This window comes from Rhagoletis zephyria, unplaced genomic scaffold (assembly GCF_001687245.7).
Source record: "Rhagoletis zephyria isolate East Lansing unplaced genomic scaffold, Rhagoletis_zephyria_1.1 Rzeph_scaffold_02181, whole genome shotgun sequence".
In the NCBI taxonomy this organism is placed as follows: domain Eukaryota; kingdom Metazoa; phylum Arthropoda; class Insecta; order Diptera; family Tephritidae; genus Rhagoletis; species Rhagoletis zephyria.
In genome coordinates this window covers 37,493-62,681 of record NW_016159265.1, presented here as the reverse complement: position 1 = coordinate 62,681, position 25,189 = coordinate 37,493, and the positions used below count along the sequence as shown (strand labels likewise).

The window sequence follows — 25,189 nt, the reverse complement described above, 5'->3', positions numbered from 1 at the left end:
GGGGGCTTAGGTTTTTATCACGTAGTCAATATCCACTAAGAAAATCTAGCGTTTTTTTCGAGCTACATTCAAATATGGCGCGCAGTGTTTGTCGCTTTTTAAACCCACAGATGGCAACACTGACGAACAGACGTCAGCTGATTGAACAACCATCGAAAAAACGTGCATGGTGGTGCGGTGGATGACGTGTCTCGCGTGCGACCTCTGCGGGTTCTCTCTAGGAGACCACAGGAGGCCTTGTGTGTCATAAAGGAATGCGTGGAGTGGATAGATGTCGAGGCTGTCAATGAAGAGATAATAATTACGTCTGAGGAAACTCCCGATGTTACCGCCCCCGTGATCTACGATGTATCCGAGTGGATTGATGCTGGGAAGGTGTTTGTTGAAGATGATTGAGATGGAAAATAAAGGTTAATAAAAATAACGGGACATTTGTTTCTATAATTTAAGTACTGCTTAAGATATATTTTGACATTTTATCTTGATAATATTTTTTCCACTTGTAATTATAGGTATGAAAGCACTCCTGCCGTCACGCAGCAAGCGCCGTGTTAATAAAGACAATTATAAGCCAAATATATTTTTTTTTCAACTTTTTGTTAGCAAGAAATGATTCAAAACCATATTTATGAATTACTACGTGAAAACTGTAGGGGGAGGGGGGGGTCTTGGAATATACTACCCGCGGCCACCGAGGGGGGAGGGGGGGGTTAAAAATTTCAAAAAGTGGGTCACGTAGTATGGGTACGTTCCCNCTATTATTATTATTATTACTGTTGGGGATAGAGCACTCCGACCTTAAGATCTATTGTGCCCGATGCATGGATTTATAGTCAGTCTGTCTATTAATCCAGTATGCGAGAGAAACTTTAGTATGGAACCCAAATCTACGGATTTCATTTCGCCTTTGGTTATCAAATGTTCACCCAGGTGCCTTTGCGTTTGTGCAACAGTGCAGGGCATTCTTCTTCTAAGCTGTGCTGTGCAGTCTCGTTTTCCGTTCTGCAAAATCTGCATCGCTCATGCGAGTATTCTCCCAGTTTAGTCAGGCGATACTTAGTTCAGCCTGCAATGTCCTGTCAGGATTCCTGTAAGAATTCTTAAGTTGTTCTTGAAGCGTTTTAGGTTATATGTTCCTAAATGTGCTTTGAACTGCTCTCTAGAAGTGGTAGAGCGTATGCCACCGTTCATTCATTATATTTGTAAGCAATTTTCCATGTGGTAGACCTTGGAAGCATCCACATGCTGGCATGCCAACTCCTGACCCAGCCTGACCAGTCCAACAGTTGGGCGTATGAGTGTCTTAAATTATTTCTGAATATGTAGTATTTGTTGTAGAATTTAATTGAAATTGGTTTAGGAAAAGTGGAAAGCTTGTATTTTGTAAAGTGCATACCTCTTACATCTAGCAAACATCTGTACAATTACATAGAATTGCGTGTAGGTGTGCGTTTCACATTTGCAAGCATGAAAATCAACTCCTAAGTATGTATATTTAAGTTAAGACCCACAACTTATTGTGGCTGTTGTGGTATTTGCTGTTTAAATTGCTGCAAACCCTTGGAAGTAAGCAAGTCAACATACATATGTACTCTCTTTTGGGAGGCAAAGGACATAGGAAAACCGAAAAGTTGTATGCTGTATTAAATAAGTACCTACACACATGTGTGTTGTGGGCGGTTCATATGAATAAAAATATAATTAAATATGAATTTAAAAATACATATGCAAGTGAAAATGTTTTCATAACGACGAACGGACATACATGCATATATTTGTTATTTTCAAAAAGTTTTAAGTGAGTGGTCATGACATTTGTTTCTGGTTAAGCAACACGCATCGAATAGTATGTTTAGTTAAAATATAAAAACTTTAGAAAAATATCACAAAAATACAGCAAACGAACAAGTTTTTAAAAGCAATTGTTGAGGGTTGTTCTATGTAGTTCGTATATTCCGNGTTTCTGGTTAAGCAACACGCATCGAATAGTATGTTTAGTTAAAATATAAGAACTTTAGAAAAATATCACAAAAATACAGCAATTGTTGAGGGTTGTTCTATGTAGTTCGTATATTCCGTTTAAAAATCCCCGCTTTTGTAAAGGTGCTTGTAAACCAGTGATTCCCAAAGCGGGCCAGGTGGACCCCCATGGGTCCATGTGAAACTCGACGGGGGTCTACGTTGGCGTGAAAAAATATGGGGGACCACGAAAATTTATCTGGTTTCGATAGTAAAGAACCAAAATGGTTGCTCGATAGCCTATTTATTTAACTTGAATTTTTTTGACCGTCACTTTGTGTTTTCATACGTAGGAAAACCTTAAAGTCCACCTGCAGACTAAAACGAACCGGATGTTGGTACAACACTGAGTGGGGTGCGGCGGAAATTGCTGGCGGCAGAGATTTAAGCACTTGTGTATTTTCAATGCTACAGGATAGTACGCCACCATTACCTTTGTGGAAGAGATTCTATAATGTTGAGTTCCCTGAGACTGAATGCTGGCTTAATTCCATCACTGAGACCGGACCTACACATTGTTGAATCTTCATTGATGGCTCCAAAACTGACTCTGGGTCATGAACTGGGGTCTTTGTGGGTGTTAATGGGGATAAGCTTCACTTTTCTGCTAGAGAATATGCCTCGGTCTTTCAGGCTGAGGTAATTGCAATCCTCAAAGCCATGGACTACGTGGCGGAACATAGGTGGAGGAGAAGGAGTTTGTGTGTCTGCAGTGACAACCAAGCTGCACTTAAGGCATTGGCCAGCCCTCTAACTACTTCCTAACTAGTTCGGCAATGCAAGCCTCGAATAAATTATGGTGGTAAACATAACGAGCTTGCTGTACTCTGGGTGCCATTTGGCCAGAATTGGCTCAGACCAGGCATTCCTCGGTCCGCAACCAGTTTTAGCACACCCACTTTCGGCCACCGAAGCAACTGGGGAATACTTCGCTCAACAATGACTGGGAGGCATCGACTGAATGCAGGTGTGCACAACTCATGTTGCCTTCAATCGCAGAAGGCCTATCTAGTTTTTTGATCTCAGTGAGCAGACGACACTGCAGAAAACTTGTTGGACTGCTCACTTAACGTGGCAAAAACAGCTCTTAAGTTTTGTGTTTTAAAAAGGATAGTAATGAATATTTTTCGCATCACTTTAAAACTCGGACCGATAAAAATAGAAAAGATGCCATCAGCACAAATAAACTATTTTACAAATGTAGAGTATTTGTGGAGTACATAGTCATGAGTGAGCCGAGCAGTTGATAACTCCTCAGAACGAGAGAGTATTTTGATGGATTTACGAGCTCTATTTGTTTAAACCTGCAAGCGTGTCATCAAATTATTTTAATAAATAGAAATAAAAAATAATAAAAAGAAAATATCTAAGTTTTATTTTGGCCACTCCGAGTTAAATTTTTGAGTTCACCCGCGATGCAAATTTATATAGTTAGATCCAATCTTCACATTTAATTTTTTACGAGCTTTAGGAATATTTAGAAATGCATGAGGAGGGGTCCACCGAAACCAGTAAATTTTTCAAAGGAGTCTACGAGAAAAAAAAGTTTGGCAACCTCTGATATAGATGGTAAGCTCAGGACCTTGAAGAAGATGCAGAGTGCTGTCTCCAAGCAAAAAAATGTGTCCATGGACATAAAAAGGGGGTATGGACCAAATTGTTGTCGTTTTCTGTACGTTTACGGGTGCGAAAAATATTCGATACCGCACTGTCAGCAAAACTTACGTTTTTCTGCTGGCTGGTTATAAAATTATTTATTTAAAAATTTACCTCGAAGTATATTTCTCAACTGGAAAAAGTGCGAATTCACCATTTTAACTGATGGCGTTTTCTTTTCGCGAAAGAAATGTCACCTTATTATATGGCGACATTATCAGAGTGCAAGATTTTAAAGAAAGTGTACGCCATATGTCTGTGAAGATGCCGAGAAAAGAACAAGAAAACCATACAGCCCCGGAGGAGGGCAGAATAAATGCAACATTATTTCAAGAAAAGAAAGCGCTAGAAATTATTTCAATTAAAGTGTTTATTGAATGTTTGAATTTATTGAATATGCATATATACATACATACATATATAAGGCATTTTGCTTAATTTATCTTGTAAAAGGTAATAAGTATTTGAAGTGGGTAGTTAAGTATTTTAATAATATGTCAGTTTAAAATTCCTTTATCGTTTCCAGTCTTTTTTTCAATTCAGATTTATGTCCCATGGAATTGCCTAAGTGCGCTTCCTTTCAACAACCTCATTGCGGTTGATTATCTGTACCGGCGTCTTTTTCATGTTGCTGAAGTGATCAGTCAATGCCGTCAATGTGTCAGCCGGCAAGCGTCTATCGAACGGATAGCCCATAGCACGCTTATCGGGATATAATTTGTCTTTCAGACCGCAAAATGAAGCAGCGTCACCGCATACATCGGGTCTGGAAAGTAGAATGAAAGGAAATATTATTTTTTAACAAAATGTTATATTCTGAAGTTTCCAACTACTACTCACGCATCGTTTCTCTGCAGCACTGCATCATCGTCATAGTTCGAAATCATTACAAATAGTTCAAATTGCATGCCCTCAGGTTTTCCCTTTGGCAGCAACATATGCGCTGGCCAACCACAGCCGCAGAAACGGAATTCAGCCAATTTGCTTGGATCAGAAGGTAAATGGGCCTTGTCTAATCTACGGAAGGAACGTTCATAGGGTATAGTAACACTGGAGTTATCATAGGACTGAGTGATTTTGTTGACGCCAGGCATTACTGAAAAATTAAAATAAAAAATAAATAAATAAATTATAAGTTTGAGTTTAGGAGTGAAAGTAGCCACAAAGTAAGAGTAGCAAAGAGTCAGCTTATAAAGCTTTTGCTCACTGCCTCCTTTTACTTTTTTGCTTTCTCAACTTCCTTTTAAGTCTACTCCTTTCCCGCTGCTCCCGCTGATATACTCACAATTCACAGTGAACTTGTCCAACTCTATGCTTAGCTGACGCTGTTCATTCAGGGTTAATGGTGTGCCACGCTCATCGGTGATGGGACAGAGGAATATGCGACAAGTGCCACGCTTAACCGTGCCTGTCTCGTTGTTCACCTCAATTAAGTATTCGAAGGGTGAGTGTTGCAAGTGTCTGAACAAGGCATAAACACTTCCGCCTGGCCCGAAGTCCAGTCCAGCGGCCAAGTCCACATCGGATTTTTCCCAATAAGTAAGCAGTGTGTTGATGATATTCTTTGATGAACTTATGATGCGCACATCAGCGCGTGTCACCGACACGCCATTGTAGCCAAGCTCCGGTTCGCTGTATACTGGCAACTTCTCCTTGAAGCGATTGAATAGCGTATCGAGATAACCATGCCAACGATAGAAGATCGGATCACGCATAGCTGTTGTCACATCACCCATTACGCCAAAATCTTCTAAGAACCGATTATCGGGGTCGTGAGAAAATGAAATGCAATTGTGTCCTTGATTGTGCAGATCGCCATAGAAGCCGGGGTTGACGGAGAGATCAGAGCACTCCATAAGATCGCCTAGTAAGTCGATGCCCTTGATCTCATCCAGCGGAATGTTGGTGCCTCTTGTCTGCGTGTGAGCGGTATAATTTTTCATGATATTTTCTTTACTCTCTAGTTCCTATATACTCACATCTGTGACATAACCCTGATCGATGGCCTGTACAATACGATTGATCCAGCGCTCAATATCGGCCAACTCCATTACGCGTCCATCACGATCGATATCCTTCAATTTTGTGTTTGCTATACGCCCCGGATAGGTGCGATTGTTGAGACTGCTCAAAATTTTCGGGAAGTAACCTTCGATAATGGGTTCGCGTATATTGTTGAGTGGTTGTAGTTTGGCTAAATTATTACAGAAACGCTCCACATTGTAACGCGCCATCAGCTGGTGATGCATGTAATAGAACAATTCACCACGGCGATCCTTGCGTACCACCTCCTCGGGTCCCGAGCCGGGGTACACCAAATGCCAATGCCAGTGATGACTATTCACGCCAATATCCTCGCGGAAGTAGCTCAAGCGCTGCTCTTCTTCGCGATCGGATGCGGTGAAATTTGGCGGAATTTCAATGCGACGCTTTAAGAAAATATTAAACTCTTCGGCTCACTGCTGTATGCCAATGTGAAACTTACCCGACTGCCTGGATCGGTGACCAGCTTGCCCTCGGCGCGAGCATCTTGAAACACCGATGGTTCGACGAAGTTTTGCGGAAATTGTTCGCTAATCACCGGCACCTGGAAGTTAGCGGTGTCCTTGCGATGCTGTACTGCCACCGAAAAGGCATACTGAAAGAGGAAAGCATTGACGCGATCTTTCACAAAGGCGGCCAACGAAATGAAATCCTCCTCGGTGGGCGGTTCAATCAGCAATTGAATGAGCTGCCCGGCAATACGGCGATGTGGTTGATAGAAGAGTGAGAATTGTTGGCGTTTGCGTAGCGCATTGGCAAACTCTAAATTGGGCTTTTGCTTCAATTCCCGTATGGGTATTTTCACATCGACCTCCGCACCGAAACGATTCTGTATGTCTTCTTTTACTTCGGTGTAGTTCTCGGTATAGAAGCTATCCGGTACGTCTAGTATGGATTTGCCATCATCACGTGCGGCAAATACCGGTTCCAANCCATAGAAGCCGGGGTTGACGGAGAGATCAGAGCACTCCATAAGATCGCCTAGTAAGTCGATGCCCTTGATCTCATCCAGCGGAATGTTGGTGCCTCTTGTCTGCGTGTGAGCGGTATAATTTTTCATGATATTTTCTTTACTCTCTAGTTCCTATATACTCACATCTGTGACATAACCCTGATCGATGGCCTGTACAATACGATTGATCCAGCGCTCAATATCGGCCAACTCCATTACGCGTCCATCACGATCGATATCCTTCAATTTTGTGTTTGCTATACGCCCTGGATAGGTGCGATTGTTGAGACTGCTCAAAATTTTCGGGAAGTAACCTTCGATAATGGGTTCGCGTATATTGTTGAGTGGTTGTAGTTTGGCTAAATTATTACAGAAACGCTCCACATTGTAACGCGCCATCAGCTGGTGATGCATGTAATAGAACAATTCACCACGGCGATCCTTGCGTACCACCTCCTCGGGTCCCGAGCCGGGGTACACCAAATGCCAATGCCAGTGATGACTATTCACGCCAATATCCTCGCGGAAGTAGCTCAAGCGCTGCTCTTCTTCGCGATCGGATGCGGTGAAATTTGGCGGAATTTCAATGCGACGCTTTAAGAAAATATTAAACTCTTCGGCTCACTGCTGTATGCCAATGTGAAACTTACCCGACTGCCTGGATCGGTGACCAGCTTGCCCTCGGCGCGAGCATCTTGAAACACCGATGGTTCGACGAAGTTTTGCGGAAATTGTTCGCTAATCACCGGCACCTGGAAGTTAGCGGTGTCCTTGCGATGCTGTACTGCCACCGAAAAGGCATACTGAAAGAGGAAAGCATTGACGCGATCTTTCACAAAGGCGGCCAACGAAATGAAATCCTCCTCGGTGGGCGGTTCAATCAGCAATTGAATGAGCTGCCCGGCAATACGGCGATGTGGTTGATAGAAGAGTGAGAATTGTTGGCGTTTGCGTAGCGCATTGGCAAACTCTAAATTGGGCTTTTGCTTCAATTCCCGTATGGGTATTTTCACATCGACCTCCGCACCGAAACGATTCTGTATGTCTTCTTTTACTTCGGTGTAGTTCTCGGTATAGAAGCTATCCGGTACGTCTAGTATGGATTTGCCATCATCACGTGCGGCAAATACCGGTTCCAAGGGATTTTGGAAAAGCAAATTTAATGCTTTCTTATTTTGCTCTGAAGACATAGTGAAGTTTAGTTTGCAATGAATTACTGTGTGACACTGTGATATTTTGATGAGTTCTACGGGCTTTTATACTATTCTGGAGACATGTGAAAGTGGTGAATTATCATTTGCATTTCTGTGGTTTCTCTTGTTTTTTGTTGCAAGTTTCAATAAATGCATTGTGCTATTTATTTTTGATAAGCTTGAAAACCGCAAACGCTTTAAACTTATGTAGCGTGAGAACTAAATAAAAGTGGATACCGTACATATGTATGTACATTAGTACGCAGCACTTTCCATACAAAAAAAAAAAAATCGGTACGGGGTTTAAATTATTTTATTTTATTTAAATTATTTTATTTTAGTACTTCCTCAGTTTACATTTTCGGAGGTATTTTCAAATTGGTCCAGCTCACGTAAATCCTAATATCTTCCTGAAATTTTTTGGCGAATGTCTTAAAACATAATGAATTGTATAATTCCCGTGGAACACTCACAAGTCGTTTTTTTTTTGGCGAGGCACCTTAATGTACATTTGTATAGCAGATTTTTTCGACTATACGCCTCTAGACTAGAAGGATTCTACGTGTAATGCTATGCGAATTTGTTGAAGAAACAATTGGTCTAAAATAAATTTGAAATTTGCCAAATTGCGAAAATAGGTTTCCTAGCATTTTGCTGTAGTGTCGTAAAGCAGTGCTTCAATTTTGTATAAGAACATGCTATATGGGGTCTTTTGGTATGAGGAATCCATTTCTGCACTCGTATTTTTCTTACAACTTCCAACAGAGGGCGCAATAGTGAACATTTTCACATTTTCTTCGAAACCTATTTTCAAAATTTGACAAACTCCAAATTGATTTTAGACCCAAATTTGTAGAATCCTCTTATTCTATACACGTATAGTAAAAAAAAAAATTGAAATTAAATTTGGAAAATAATTTGTGTTGAAAAAGTCGCAATTAAGCTTTTTCAAGATGAGTAATATGCTGCCTTTTAAGTTTTAGGCTAATGAAGCAACTTAAATGAAAAGTTTGGAGAAGATTTTATTTTATTTGGACTCTACTTACTAGTTGTATGAGCTATAGAGAGTATATTAAGAGAGTTGCTAGTTTCTGTCTAGTCAAAATATCTGGAAAACGTATGTATTTTTATTCTTCTTGGTTGTCAACTCATGGCAGCTATTGTAGAGGCCGCAATGTCCCACGTGTTTTTATGTAACTTCCCCTGATGGTGTTCTAAAGCTTAGCTTTTCCAAGAACATCAACCAGTCATCAAGGACCGGGCACTCCGAGAGCATGCAGTAAAATCATAGCCGTGGAAGAAGCGACTATCAACCGAAACTGCTTTGTATTTTTCATTGGGATTCATTCTATGAGAACAAGTAAGTATGTTTACTTGTTTGTGTGAAAATTACGTACACGTTTACACAAGCATCGCCGGGAAGGAAGTACTTGGCTCTTGTAAACTCAATTGACACGTAATTCGATACGGTGACTGTAACGGCTGCTGTACTTGGCAAACAAACAACAATAGAGCAGCCAAGGCACCAATTATGTGCGAGTACTTGTGAGTGGGTAGTCTCCTCCCTACAAACACAATGCATATTCGGAAACATATACATTTGTACATACATATATATGTTTACCGTATTTTCCTTTTGCTGCTTTAATCCTTCGTTAAATTGCAGCACGAGCCGAGAGTTTCTGTCAAGCTGGAAAAATGATAACTTTTTCATTGCACTTCTACCCTACAAAATCTTTTGCTTTTCATAATAGACTTTCATGCATCCATTCCTCTATGACTGTTTTCATCCACCATCTTTGTGCTGTATAGTGGTTATCATTGTTTTAATGATAATGTAAAATTAATTGTTTCCATTTTGTTGAGTGACAGTTTACAAATTGTTGCAGTTGTGCTTTAGAATAATTATGAGCTTATATAACATGCCGTTGAACAAATTTGTCTACATTCAGCAATTCAGCTAGGATCTCTTCTATATATATGCAATTGTACATACACACTACATATATATATATATATGAGTAGAAGCTATAAGCCATTATCGCACAAATTTATAATAATAATTATAGTATAAACTTTAGTACAAACTTTATGTACGCAGGTATGAAAATACTCGTAACATCTATAGTTTTGGTGTTTCGAATTTTTAGGGTTAGTGGATAAAGTTTGACAACTATTCAGGTTGAAAAAAAAAAAAAAATAAAAATCTAACATGATGAAGTTAATAAAAAAATCCAATTTTTGATGAAATTTTTTTTTATTTTAATCTATCTCACACTTCATAGAAAGTCGCACATTTTGATATCTTAACTGATTTTCTCCGACAAAAATAGTTTATTAACTACAAATAATTAAAAAAAGATACTTCTCCGTGAGTTCAAAATTTCGCGAATTTTTGTTTTTCGATATTTTCGAATATCATGACGAAATAAAAACTAGGTGTCTTCTTTTTTTCGAAAGAATTTAGGAAAATATATTTCACCCCAAAAAAATTATTTAGGTGTAAATATTGTATGGAATGACCCATATACACTTTTTGATAAGTACTTATGTGGCTTTGGTGACAACCCTCTTCGAAAAGTTTTAGGAAATCAAGTTTTCTTAAATTTCCCTCATTTTATACACATATGCAAATGCATATCTCATTTATTTTCTAATTACCCTATTTAAAAACTTTTTCGAAACAAAGATTTCCTAAATCCGTCTCGTTTGATACTCGCATTCTAGTATTTGATTTAACTTATCACCTAAATTGATTGTATCCTTTTGAACCGGTGGCAACCCTTGTCAAATACAAAATCGAAATAACGCTATCTTAACATCTTTCTTTTTACACGTACATATGTATACATCATTTAAGTTGTTAATACAATTGATTTTGAAGTTCTAAACAGGTGGTAAACCTAAGAAAAAATTGTATCGGAATAAAGCCTTTTTAAAACCCGCTCGTTGTATACCCATATACAAAATTTCATTGAACTTTTAAATTAAATTAATTTTAAATTTGCACACCTTGCTCAACATTTTTTTCGAAACGAAACTATATTAACTACAACTTTTTGAACCGGTGGCAACCCCCTTCAAAAATATTTACGAAATAAAGATTTTTAAACCTTTCTCAGTTGGATTGAGTTAAAATTTCTGAAGAGCTGGCAACCCTCTTCAAACATATTTTCGAAGCAAAGTTTTCTTTAATCCTTCTCGTTTGATACCCATGTTTACGTAGTTGATTTAACCTATCAATGAAATTGATTTTAACTTTTTGAACAGGTGGCAACCCTCTTAGAATTTACTGGCGAAATAAAACTGTCTTACATTCCTTTTATTTTATACCCGTAATTAAATTTTTAATTTAAGTTGCTAATTAAATGGATTTTGAATTTCTAAACAGGTGGCAACCTTCGTCAAAAATATTTTTGAAATAAAGTATTTCTGAAACTCTCTCGTTTGTTACCCATACATACATGTATAGAGTATAATATATAATTTAACTTGTTAATAAAATTACTTTTGAATTTATAACCAGGTTGAGACCCGGTTCAAAAGCATGTTCGAAATAAAGTTTTTCTCAACCTCGCTCGTTTGATACACATAATAAAATAGTTGCCTTAACATAATTAATTTGATTTTAACTTTGTTTTAAAATATTTTCGAAGTAAATTGTTTTTGAACGTCGTTCGCTTGACACCTACATTCTTGTAATATTGTATTTAATTAATTAATTTAGTAATTTAAATTTTGGAAAAAGATGGCATTGCTCTCAATTGCTTCCTCATCATGGTAGGCAGAAGCCATTGTTCGGCAAATCTATTCTACCAGCATGCCTTGGCCCTTTGTTATTCCGGTTAGCGAATGTGTTAAGTTGTTGGAACTTCTCCTTTCAAAGCTGGACATGATTTGACGGGTTGTCCTAAAAGTTGGTTGTGTTAACCATCTTTTATTTGCGCTCTACAAAAATTCTGATTTATGTCATGATTTGCTGGTAGATAATAGAGTGGCATGTTGAAAAGACTTTACGTCAGACAGAGACGTTCCCTTTCTTGCGAGCTCGTCTGCCATACAATTAACTTTTATGTATGTCTCTAACAGCCGTACCGAAACAAAAGCGTCAGCGTCGTCTGGCTGTCAAAAAATTCTCATGCCCATACCATTTGTATGAAGCATGCCGAAATAACGTGGCGTCAACGCTTAGCGGTTAGAAAAACCTATTTTGACAGGGCGTTAGGAAGTAAAGTTGGCCACAGAAAAGGGCGAAACTTTCATTTTCGTAGTTCACACAAACAAACCTATGCTTATTGTTGGTGTTATTTCTTCATTTGAAATATCGTTGCCGCGCGCAGTCGGTAAGCCAAAGTGCGGCCTCTTTTATAGCTGCGTGCTCGGTTTGGAAAACGTTGCATTTATCTGGAAGCTGAAAACAATGGCTATCCAGCTTTCTACATTAGTTTTGAGCCAGCCGTGTATTTGATTGAAGAGTTAGGTTGAGGACCCGCGATAGAACTGTATTCTCAGTCCTTCGAGAGGAAACACTCGTTGAGAATTTGTTCTCAAAATTTATAGTCGGTGTTGTGTGGAGACCGAGAAACGTGTGGGTTTTTAAGTTAGAATATTGGTGTGACGGATCCAGTTTAGTAATGCGTTTAGTCCTATAGCATTACAGATTGCATGAAATCTCCGAAAATGGTCCACGGGCATAAAGTCAAGTAAGGGTCTAGGTCGTTCAGAAGGTGTAGCGAGTAGCGCACAAGTGATTTGCATGCATGTCTCTCTTCGAAGCTTGTTGCTCTTAGAGCTAATGAAAGGTATGAGGAACCGTTTTGCAAGCGTCGAGGGCGGTAACGATCTTTCTAGTTCTATTCGAAGTTGAAATATGTAAATCTTTGCTATTCTTGTGAAGAGTATCGTAAATATTTTTACGGGATTGGCATTCAGCCCAATTTCTTCCAAACAGGTTTCCACGATAACCAAGGTGTTCTGCAACAGCTCCTCCAACGCTTGTGGCTATTCACCAGCTGTAGTTAAGGCCAGACAATCGATGCCGTCAACATGGTTGTAGTGCGTACCCTGTTATCGCACAAATAAAGTATTAATCGTTAGATTTCAAAGCAGTGTGGAGAGTATTCCTCTTTACGTATTGCCACTTGTCGCATACCTGATGATATGAGCCTGGCCCATCTCCGAACGAATTACTTTTTGATTGAAGACAAACTCCACTACATGTCACCAAATATGGATCAGTGATTCTTCTGGAAAGAATAAATTGCTAGAACTACCTTCGATATCTAGAAAAATGTCAGGTTTTAGTTTCTTGAAAGCCAGGGCTTCTTAAATACCGATAACAATTTGGTAGAATGCGGTTTCCGCAGACATGCACATAGAAATGAAAAAAAAAAATGTCATTTCTTAAAGTGGTATTTTTATATTTTACCTCATTTCAACTTGCCTTGCTTAAGGTCTGGGTCTAAGTAATTTCTGACCGTATTTGGCTGCTGGGCATTTGCCCCTTAAGTGTTGTTACAGAAAATGTGGGGTTTTATGAAAATACAAGGCATCTTTACTACCTGTTGAACGCACAACGAAGTGCAGATATTATTAACGACATTGTCATTTATAAAGTGCTAATGTTAATGATGCCAACTGTATTTGCGTTGATGAAGAACTCAAGTACACGTAATGGTCACTGATGCCCAAGATGAAGCTAATGGAGATAATGATGATTATGATGATGCTTTTGCTGATGCAAGCAATGTTAAAGCTACGCCTAGTAGCTTCATTGCAACTTATCGCTCAACTGGGTGTTTGTGCCATTTACTAAATTGAGTCTGCAGCGCACCAAAAGGGAAAACGTTAGAGTAAAGTGGGTGTAGCTGGCACATATTTATTTCCTTTGACTTGCTTTGGCGCAAACAACTTTCCCACCTTGCTCAAGTACCAGTATTCGGCGCAAAAAATCAAAGTGAAGACTCGCAAAGGAAAATTTAAAGTTTAAACCGAAAAAACGTAAAACTTCTTTGCTTCATGCTATAAAAAGCGAAGAAGTGTTAAGAAGAAATGCAAATGCATATGTATGCTTGCGTGTATGTGCATATGGGGCGTTCCATACCAAAACGGACGGGGCTCACGCTTCATGTGTTTGATTTGTTTAAAATTTTTAGGGTTGTTGCATAAGCATAAATAATAAATAAATATGAAACCTGACCTCGATTAAAACATTTTTAAAAACTTTACAGCACAACAACAAAAACAAATCGACTTAAAAGTTTTCCAAATATCTCGAGAACGAGAAAATTAAAAAAAAATCACACATACACAAATCAAAATAGTTTATGAAAAGAAATATTAAATTTTTTTTTTTAATTTTTCACATACAAATTTTCTGATAAAAAGAATAGTTTTTGAAAATATGCCATCTCAGAAAAAAAATTAAAAAAAAATCACAATGGTAGCTCTGAGTATTGCGCAATATTTAAGTATAATATTATGGGGTGCACTCTACAATAATTTGAGTTATGAATTTTTTTTACACCGAGGTTGAGTAAAATGAGTACATTACAATTTTTTTTTTTAATTTTGTTAAGCATTTTTTTGAGTATGCAGTCTTGTATCGCATTAAATTTTTAACCGACTTTCAAAAAGGGAGGAGGTTATCAGTTCGTCGGAATATATATTTTTTTTTGTTTTATGTATGTTAACGCATAACTTTCGACCACGTCCACCGATTTCGATAATTCTGTTCGAATCGGAAAGGTAGAGTCTCAGAGGTGGTCCCATATTAATCTGGTTTAGATCGGATAATTGGATCATGAAACATGTATATATATATTTATAGAGAATTGAGGTCGTTATTTTTTTGCTAAAAATTACTTGTTGTATAATAAAGTGGAAGTTTTAAGCGATTGCAAAGCTAGCGTTATTTTTCTTTTAATTTTCTTTGAAAACGGTTTGGCGCATTTTCTTCCATAAGAAAAAAGTGCAAAAAGCCGTCAGCATAAAAAATACTAAAAATTAACTCAATTTTAATGGCTGCATACTCAACAAAATTCTAAAAAAATTTAAAAAATTTGTAAATTGGTAATGTACTCATTTTACTCAACTTTGGTATAAAAAAACTTCATAACTCCAAGCTAACATTGTGATTTTTTCTAAATCTTTTTTGGGATGGCATATTTTCAAAAACAATTTTTTTTTTATCGAAAAATTTGTATGTGAAAAGTTAAAAAAAAAAAAAAATTGCTTTTCTTAGAGGAATTCTTATGTTTCTATGTGTGTTTTTCTTAATTTTTGTCTCGCCCCGTTCTCGAGATATTTGGAACTAAATCGATTTGTTTTTGATTTTGTGCTGTAAAGTTGTTAAAAATGTATTAATCAAGTTCAAATTTAATATTTATTTATTATTTATGTTTATGCATCAACTCTAAAAATTTGAAACAAATCAAACACATGAAGTGTGAACCCCGTCCGTTTCCGTATGGAACGCCCCATGCCCCATGGTTGCATGCAAGAAAATTTCAAGTATTCTCCATTCTCAAGTTGCTCTTTTTTCTCTGCGAAGTTTGCTGCTTGCGTAGCACTTTCTTAGATTTTTTTTGAAGTTAAGTGCACTTGGTGCAACCGACCGTTTGGATGTGACTTTTTCGGAATTTAAAAGCAAAAAACTGTACGATATTCATGAATGCAATGCTTTGATATTGAGCTTTTTACTTATACGTAACTGTGTGTGTGTGTATGAATTTGACCACATGCAACTGGTACTTGATTTTGCATGCAAAATCTGAGAGTCATTTGTCAAAAATCTGCAAAATAATTTCGCTTCCAACTGCTACAATCTCTGTTGGCGTCTTAAAGATGTCACTGGATCCACATACAGAAGGTAAAACATAATGCAATTAAGTGTTAAATTTTTTAGTGATTTGATTAAACAAAAGGTAAATTTAAATGTAACGAAAATAGCGGTTTTCAACGAGTATTTTTTTTGGAATTTTTGTGAATATTAAGGAATTTGTTGTATCCCCGGGAGAGATCGCGTTATTATTCTTTGTTCAATTGAAAGCTTAGAAGTTTGGTTTATGAAGTGGGAAAATACATATTGCTCGCAGAAAATGGCAGATAAGGGGTATTTCTTTATTTACAAAATGTATTCAAGAAAAATTTAAAAACGGAACTAGTATATAATAACACTAACTTAGCGCTATGTATCACTTAAATTAAACTTTTTATATGAATTTGAAGCCGGTGAACCAGAATTTGAATCTATTTAATTTACAAAAAAAAAACCGTTTTCGAGATATAAGCAAAAGTCATGTTTTCTAGGACCCCTCTGTCCTGTTGCTAGAAATCTCCAGGAATGTAAGGCGAACCCAAACCAACTAACCAACCTCAACAGACTTTATGTAAAAATTCGGTTGAATAACACAGTGAGGGGGAGCTGTTGCCAATGGTTAACTATTGGTAGTTTAAGTATTCGAGCCTAAACAACGGCTTCATGTGCATTGTTCCTAAAAGAAAACGAGTCTTCGTTCCATTACATAGGTGAGTCGCCAGCCTCGACCGGATAAACCCATATGCGTGTTTCGGCCGAAACAATCTGAAAGAAATCGACCTCATGGTCCGATCTCGAAATGGCCTCCCTCATTTCGAAAAAGCGAGGCCCCAACAAGTTGAATTTCAGAGACTCTGGTAAGCTTCAGGCATTTAGAAAGTACTGTCCTATATTCGGGTCATTAAAACTTTTGGCTAGGTGTTTAATCGTTCATAATTTGCATTAAAAAGAAAAAAAAACAATTCTTTAGAGATCGAAAGACTCTTGCTCTTACCTCACATTCATTAGGCATATTCACTTCAAAGTAAACTGAATTCTAATATGGAACTTGTTATCAATTCATTAATCCACCAACAACAGCACCCCAGTCATCAGTTCCCAAATACCAACTTCCCCATTTCAATTGAATATTTGCATTTAAGATAAACTTTGCCTTGATTTGTTCAATAATCAATTGCATCAGCAATGTAGTGCTACCAACTGCATATAAAGCTGAATCTTATTACATACATACGTAAGTAAATGCACCAAATATTGGCATCATTGCCATTGAATTGCTTTTCAATGGGTATACAAGTATTAAGAAAATTCATTCAAATCAATATGCTGGTCAAGTCATGTATCTACTATTGTTGCATTGAATTTGACCGCAATATGTTGTTGCTGACTGGCCGTGGTGGACAAAATATATGTATGTACATACAGTATCGGTCATATCTATAGCACGCCATTTCAAAGTGATATTGTGTGCAACTTATGTTTATTTATTTATTTTTGAGAATTTTCAATTAAAATACAGTTCTTTCTCTAACAAACCCCATATAAACCCCAGTTTAACAATTTGTAGAAAACTTCAAAAAAGTGCTACAAATTTTCACCTAAATTTCAAACTTTTTTCTCGGAAGTGTACGAATTTTTTTGGGTACACAGTTTTTTAGCGCCTTCAATTTTAGCCTGATAATGTGCAAGTTTCAAGTGGCTAAAAGCTACCGTTGATTATTTATAATTTTTTTCGGAATTTTAATATATTTTAATTAAAAATTCTTAAAAATAAATAAATAAACATAAGTTGCACACAATATCACTTTCAAATGGCGTGCTATAGATATGACCGATACTGTATGTGTTTGGACATGTATAATTGAATCTGTGACAAGGATGCAAAACATGACAACGTTTTGGCAATAATCTCCAATCATACAAACGTACGTACGTATTGCTTTATGGAGATTTCTCTATTCTTTCATTGCAATTTTCGTACGACTTTGATCCTTTCAAGTCGATATTAGGTTAAGTAACGGAAATGCATTTGCGGTTGTGGTTGTGGTTTTGGTTAGATTTTCTATTTAAAATGGTAATCAATATCGACTGGAGAGCAGTGTTGTTAGCGAATAAAAAAAATTTATGATGTTAGAATGTTTATATGTAAGACGAAGAGTTGAAAAGATTGTGGAAAGTTATGCTTAATATTCGTGGAATGAACAAACAAGAAATGGCTTGAAAGTATTTTTGAACGTGCCTTGAACAAGCAAACGAGTGGTTTCTATGATACATATTTACGAGTATGAACTTATGTATGTATGTACATATATACAGGTTAATCTTAGTCAAATCGGAATCAACCATTTTTGATTTGGATGCATTTTGGGCACACGTTTTATTTTTACATATAACAAAGTTGTGCAAAGAATTTTGTTTTTGCGAAAGTTAAACAAAATTCTAAATTTCAATATTTCAGGGTTTGGCAAGTTTAATTACCAAAATGGTTTTGGTCCCATTTTTTAAGTGATATTTAGGACTATAAGGAAAAAAATTATAAAAAACGAGTTTTTAAATTAAAAATAAAAATTTTTGAAAAATGTTTTCTATACGATAACTCTAACTAAATAATCTTAAAAAATCCTGAAATTATGAACTTCGAAAAAAAAATTTTTTACAAACTCGAAATAAAGTTATGTTAGACATTTTTAATTTAATTTAAATTTACTTAAAATTTACAGTTTGCAATTTTTTTTTGTTTCAATGCTCAAAAATCGATATCTTAAAAAACAGCATTCTGAAAATTTCAGGATCTTTTAAGTGCAATTAAAGGTAATGTATATTTTTTTTTTTAAATTTCTAAATTCTAAAATGTTTTCATTAGTCGGATTTTTATTAAATACATATATGCATTTTATATAGTCCCCTGATATAAGCAAGCCCAATAGTTGTTGAGATATTCACAATAACACATATTTAAAAATTTTTGAAATTTTATACATTTGAAATTTTTTCTTTCTTTGGCGGACCCTCCTTAAGGCTAGTATGCAGACCTATAGAAAACGGTTAATAAAAAAATTGTCTTTATTTCATGTGTGTGTCCAAGGAATTTTGACATATGATGATTCACTGCCTGTTGCCTCATTCTTTACCCAAGAAATAATTTAATGAGCATATATTTCTGATGCGAACATGGGTTGCCTTGTGCTCTCTTTTACACAGCAAAACTTTAGAAAACCGTAGTATAAAGCGTAGCAAATTTCTTAAGAACAGAACGCAGTTCTCAAGAAAATTTTACACAAGAAAATTTCTTTGCCATTTCTTGTGCGTCATTTTATATGGAATTTTCGATTTTCTTGAGAGCTGCATACTGGCCTTTATATGATAAAAGAAAACTTAAGACCAAAATTAATCCAAACAAAAAATGTGATTCCACGCATAAGTTTTCGAGTGATGCGCGTTCAAGCATAAAGGCGTACAAAAATTCTAAAAATTTTAGATTTGGCTTCTGTAAGTTCTATAAAGACCCCCATATTAATTTTTCTTTAATATCTGTAATATACAGGCATCGGCCTGTTACAATTCTATTATATATATGGACTAAATTCAATAAAAATTACAGCTGGAAACCCTCCTCAAAAATATTTTCGGCAGTCGAATTTCCTAACCTCTTTAGTTTGCTGCCAATATTGCAATATTAAATATATGTTATCAATTTTATTAAATAAAAGTTTTTAAACTGGTGGTAACCTTCCACAGAAATATTTTCAGCTGTAAACCTTTTTCTTTTGACAGCAATATTGCAATATTTACTTTATCGTATCAATTTATTTAAACTGAAATTTTCAAACTGGTGGCAACTCTCTAATTTTTTTTCTTCTATATTGTAAGTTAGACTTCTGACGATACAGAGTTGAAAACTAAATTCGATTCCATGTATTAATTTTCCAGGGATGCGCGTACAAACATACAGAGAGACAGACAGACAAAAATTCTAAAAATTGTTGATTTGGCTTCTGTTGCTCTAGTAAAGACCTCCCAACATTAATTTTTCTTTAATATCTATAATATAAAGACATCGGCCTGTTACAGTTTTATTATATGAATAGATTATACTCAATAAAAATTTTCTTACAGGTGGCAACCGTCCTCAAAAATATTTTCGGCAGTAAACTTTCTTAAACTTCCTCTGTTTGATACCCATATTGCAATATTCAATTTATCTTATCAATTAAATTTTAAATTTTCGAAAAGGTGGTAACCCTAAAAAAATATTTTCGGCTATAAACCTTTCTACATCTCATCCTTTTGATGGCCATATTGCAAAATTTATTTTTTTCATATCAATTTACTTAAACTGCAATTTTCAATAAGGTGACAACTTTCTTATTTTTTCTCTCTAAATTGTATATTGGACCTCTGTCAATACAACGGTGAAAACTGAATTTAATTCCATGCATTAGTTTTCGATTGATGCTCGTACAAACATACAGTCAGACAGACAGACAGACAAAAATTCTAAAAATTGTTGATTTGGCTTCTGTTGCTTTAATAAACATTAAATTTTCTTTAATATCTATTATGTACAGACATCGGCTTGTTACAATTTTATTATATATATGTATAGAAGATGATTTAAATATTTGTATACATATGTCTATTACACTGCGCAATTGGTTTATACTCATTAAAAAGTAATTATAAAAGCGACTAATGAGTCCGCTTATTTACCAAATCACTGGCAAACTCACACACTTAGTGAAAAAAGTCTGCTTCCTGTTATTTTATTTTGTATTTTATTTAATTAAATATAATTTAATTTAATTTAATTTAATTTAGTTTAATTTTTTTTATATTTTATTTTAGTTTATTTTATTTATTTTTTTATTTTATTTTATTTTATTTTATTTTATTTTATTTTATTTTATTTTATTTTATTTTATTTTATTTTATTTTATTTTATTTTANTTTTATTTTATTTTATTTTATTTTATTTTATTTTATTTTATTTTATTTTATTTTATTTTGTTTTGTTCTATTTTATTTTATTTTATTTCGTTTTGTTTTATTTTATTTTATTTTATTTTGTTTTGTTCTATTTTATTTTACTTTATTTTATTTCGTTTTGTTTTATTTTATTTTATTTAATGTGCGTATAATTTTGGTGTTTTACTGTTAAAAAAAGTAAATACATTTTACTTTTATTTAATTTAATCTCAAAAACTTAATTTATGTCTCGGTTATTTAATTTATGTATTTTTAAATTTCAATTGCTTTTAATTTTTAGTCTTTATTGCTTTAGAAAGAAAAATATACTTTTTATTTAATTTAGTTTTCAGACAAATTATTGCTAAAAGGCAAAAAGAATAATGCTCGTTAGCAGATCTTTTCGAAAGACAGGAAAGAGATTGCAAGACAGTAAATTACTGTAGACCAACCACATCATGAATAAAATGCTTAGAAAGGAGAAAAATTGACGATTCGAAAGCAAATGTGAAGAAAAAGGGCCCTTTAGTTTTATCTTAAAATAAAAATTGATGGTTTCGAAACTAACTACTCAATAAAATAAAATTATTTTCTCGAGCTTGTGAGAAACCCAGCAAATTTGGAATTGGACAAAAGAATTTTTGTACGCAGTGTAAATGCGAACGCCGAAATCAATAAATACATTTTTTTATCGGCACGTTTATGTGATTAGATCGAATTGCTCACTCAGTAATCAACCTGCAAAAATGAAGCATTTCGAATATCTGCTCTTTCCAGTTTTTTTTGCTTTGTTGCAACTTAAAATACAAAATGTGCTTTCGAGGGTACGTTTTTCAATAGATTTTTATTAAATTGAAATTAGTATTATCGCTTAATTCAAATTCATTTCGCCTGCAGAGCAACTTTGACATCACCTATAAAGGGTTCAATTGTACTACTAAAGATCCAAAAGGTTATGTCGCCAAAGTGTCTTGTTTTATTAGTAAGAATACGAAGCGGAGCAGCATTTCCACGGAGATGCAATTTAAACGGGATTTGAATTACTTCAGCATCAACATTCTTGTCGTAATGCCAAGAAGTTCCGAAGATTTTGTGCTCATCAATATGACACGCATCAAGGGCTGCGAATTTATGGCAAATAAAAATAAAGTGCCAATCTTGCAATTGGTGGTGAGCTCGATGAGTCGTTACGGGAATCTGCTGAACAAATGTCCATACAAGCGCGACACCCTGTATTACTTACGTGGATTTCACTTGGATTTGAATTCAATTCCAGCAATCGCATTCGAAACGGATTTAAAGACATGGTTTGATTTTATTTATGAACGAGATATACTTTTCAGCGGTTACGTGCATTCCAGTATACGTTTGCGGCGCAATGGTTAGTGCGCAAGTAATGATCAAAGTAAAGTTAGACGCGCGGCATGAGAATGCAATTTAGTAAATATGTAAATGTGTTTTTGAAGATTAATATTTAAGCATTCGAAATAAAGAACTGTGTAACTTCATTCCAAAGCGCCGAATCTTAATAGTTGCAAGCGGAGGCTAACAAGACACTAATATTTATTTCATTATAGTCTAATACATATACAGACCAGTGCGTTATAGAAACCAATAAACAGCCTCATTGTGTAAGTCGTAAATTAGGCATTGTCTACTGTCGTGTTGAAAGAAGCAAACGACGAAATTCATCGGAAATTATGCAGTGCTGCCAAGTTTTTCCGGTTTTATCCAAATAATATCAAGCGTAAAAGATGCAGATAAAAAATTTCTTCTATTACTCAGAGTAGATCATAGGTCTAAATCAGCATCATAGTAAAAATGGCAGCAATGTAGATACTTATCACCATGTTCTCTTTTTTTTTTGTATTTTTTTTTATTTTGTTTTTTTTTAACAACATAAAAAGAAAGCTTAAATGTGGTCCTTTTATTCAAACACATAAAAAAAATTTGGTTCCGCAAATATTAGTTACAAAATCAAAATTTTGTTTATTAAGTAAAAAGGCGAATACAACCTATTTTCTTAAGATATAAGTTTCCAATTCTACAAAATTTAAAAATTTTTACAAAATATGCGATTTATTTCTCTTCGAAAGAGTATTTTGTAGTGCATGACCAAAATATACAAAATTTCAACCTGCTTACATTTCTTAAGTTATTCACAAATTTTTTTTTACCATTTTACAGGTAAATTGAATATGATAAAAAAAAAATTATATTGCCATTTTCGAAAACAAGTTTTAAAGCCTCATATTTGAGGAATGCAATTTTTTACGTCGAGCTAAAAGCCAAATATTTCAGCTTTCATCTTGTACTGTTCAAAATATATGTTCCAAATCTACATATATCTTTCTACAAAAGCTAAAAAAAAATGGCAAATTTTATATGAATCCCTCCCTTCCCAAAATTCTGGCCTACCACTGACAGCAACATAAGTGAAGTGACTCTTACTTAATAAGTACTTATAATTATAAAAAGTCTTGCAACCAGAATACATACCAACACGCTCGTTCATATAGAGGAGCATTAAAGTCGAAAGCATCATCATGAAGGCTGCAACAAAGTACAAATTGAGCTTACCTACTGACATCATTTACCCACTTTATATTTTTGGCTCCCCACTTTTGTATACAAGTTTATGGCTGAAGTTTTACGTTCACATTCATTACTTACATACATACTGGTCGCGCACCAGCATCAGGTAAGCGTTTCTTGCGTAAGCAACTTTGTTGTCAAGTAAACTCTTGTGCTCACACAAGTAAACTTCAAGAGTATAATCCTTTGTTGCCCTCTTCAAGTTACATGAATGGAAAATTAAAAAAAAAAAAANAAAGTTTATGGCTGAAGTTTTACGTTCACATTCATTACTGGCCGCGCACCAGCATCAGGTAAGCGTTTCTTTCGTAAGCAACTTTGTTGGCAAGTAAACTCTTGTGCTAACACAAGTAAACTTCAATAGTATAATCCTTTGTTGCTGTCTTCAAGTTACATGAATGGAAAATTAAAAAAAAAAAAATCATGCATCCTTCTGCTGCTGCCAGCTGGTTTAGCAGAAAATATCAAACAATTTGACCTGAAAGTAAACACAATGAAAATAAAGTGGTTGATATTGATACGATACTAAAGCTTCATACTTGCTAGCTGCAGTGAAATTCTCATAATATTTTGTATGAGACCAAGGTGAAGAAGGGAAATAAGTTCAGAACTTATTGTATCAAATGTGTGGTAATTTATTGTGGGTACGGAAANAATATCAAACAACTTGACCTGAAAGTAAACACAATGAAAATAAAGCGATTGATATTGATACGATACTAAAGCTTCATACTTGCTAGCTGCAGTGAAATTCTCATAATATTTTGTATGAGACCAAGGTGAAGAAGGGAAATAATTTCAGAACTTATTGTATCAAATGTGTGGTAATTTATTGTGGGTACGGAAAAAATTCATTGGATAGACCAGAAGAACCCTAGACTAACAGGCAATTCTGGGCACTGTCTTTCAACTCGCCACAGTCTGTCGAAAGACAAATAACGTTCGTAAGACAATTCCGGCAAAGAGCTTGAAAACTCTTTTCTGTCTTTCGAAATACTACTTGAAAGAACTGCCAAAAAGGGTGAGGAATAATGTCTGTATGTCTTTTAGTTTTCTGAAAATTAAATTACATAAAAACTCTATTAGATATTTAATTATTTAAGTTAAAAGAAAAAGTAAAATTAAAAAAAAAAAAAAAAAATTAATAAATTAAGTTTTTCTTTTAAAAGAGCAAAACGATAAAATTTAATGAGTACATTTACAATTTAGTTCAATATAAAAATGTGTATTTTTCTTGCTAATACAATAAGGTATAAAAATTAAAACAAATTTAATTTTAAAAAAGTAAAAAATGAAATAAGTTTCTAAAACTAAACGAAAAAAATTGTATATTCATCGTCATCTTCATCTTACATATGTACATACAATGAACACAAAAATAGCTGCGCCAAACAGAGAAAGTCGAAAATATTAAACGTACGTACATATGTACGTGTAAATTGAATTTCAATGTTCAACTAGTTGCCGCGCGAAGCAAACGAACAACAACAAAACTTTATCAATAAATAAATACCACTAAAGGCTGTATAAATGAACACAATTTGCTCTTGCCACAAAGTAGGAAAGTGGTTATGAGTGAGCATTGAAAGCACGTGCATATAGCAAAGGAGCGTTTAATGCGTGTACGTATATATGTACATGTATGTGTATACATCTAAGCAGCACCCATATGTCTAGGCAACATACTACATACATATTAACTTAATATGGTAGCAAAAAATATTGCGTGATTTTTTCGAATATAAATTTGCGTTCTTCCCATTTTTAGAATAAGTATTTACATATACATGTGTAGCCATACTCATTTACGCTTTAGTTACGCACAACTTTTTGATGCGAGACACGTTTTCACTTACATGCCATTTCGTTGCCTTTAAGCTTTATTTCTACTTGGTTTCGTATATAGACCGGCTATATAAATGAACGATTTACTTGTGTGCCTACATC

The 25,189-nt window shown here is 35.0% G+C and overlaps 2 protein-coding genes across 2 annotated transcripts in view; one reads left to right on the top strand and one right to left on the bottom strand.

Annotated features, from left to right (window-relative positions):
• LOC108366181 (phenoloxidase 2-like) overlaps positions 1-7,882 on the bottom strand; it is a 23,472-nt gene extending 15,590 nt beyond the window's left edge. Inside the window, exons 1-7 of the mRNA XM_017620497.1 lie at positions 7,321-7,882; positions 6,815-7,264; positions 6,161-6,751; positions 5,655-6,104; positions 4,961-5,591; positions 4,516-4,771; positions 4,072-4,441 (exon numbers count right to left, since the gene is read on the bottom strand). Coding sequence (XP_017475986.1) covers positions 4,240-4,441; positions 4,516-4,771; positions 4,961-5,591; positions 5,655-6,104; positions 6,161-6,751; positions 6,815-7,264; positions 7,321-7,860 — 3,120 coding nt within the window. The 5' untranslated portion in view covers positions 7,861-7,882 and the 3' untranslated portion in view covers positions 4,072-4,239. The remainder of the gene's footprint in view (positions 1-4,071; positions 4,442-4,515; positions 4,772-4,960; positions 5,592-5,654; positions 6,105-6,160; positions 6,752-6,814; positions 7,265-7,320) is intronic.
• Positions 7,883-21,380: 13,498 nt separating this feature from the next.
• Positions 21,381-22,028, top strand: LOC108366182 (uncharacterized; the record flags this gene model as incomplete). Its single annotated transcript, XM_017620498.1, has 2 exons — positions 21,381-21,471; positions 21,545-22,028. Coding segments are annotated over exons 1-2 (562 nt in total), but the record flags the coding sequence as incomplete, so codon positions are not given.
• Between the last annotated feature and the right edge of the window lie 3,161 nt (positions 22,029-25,189).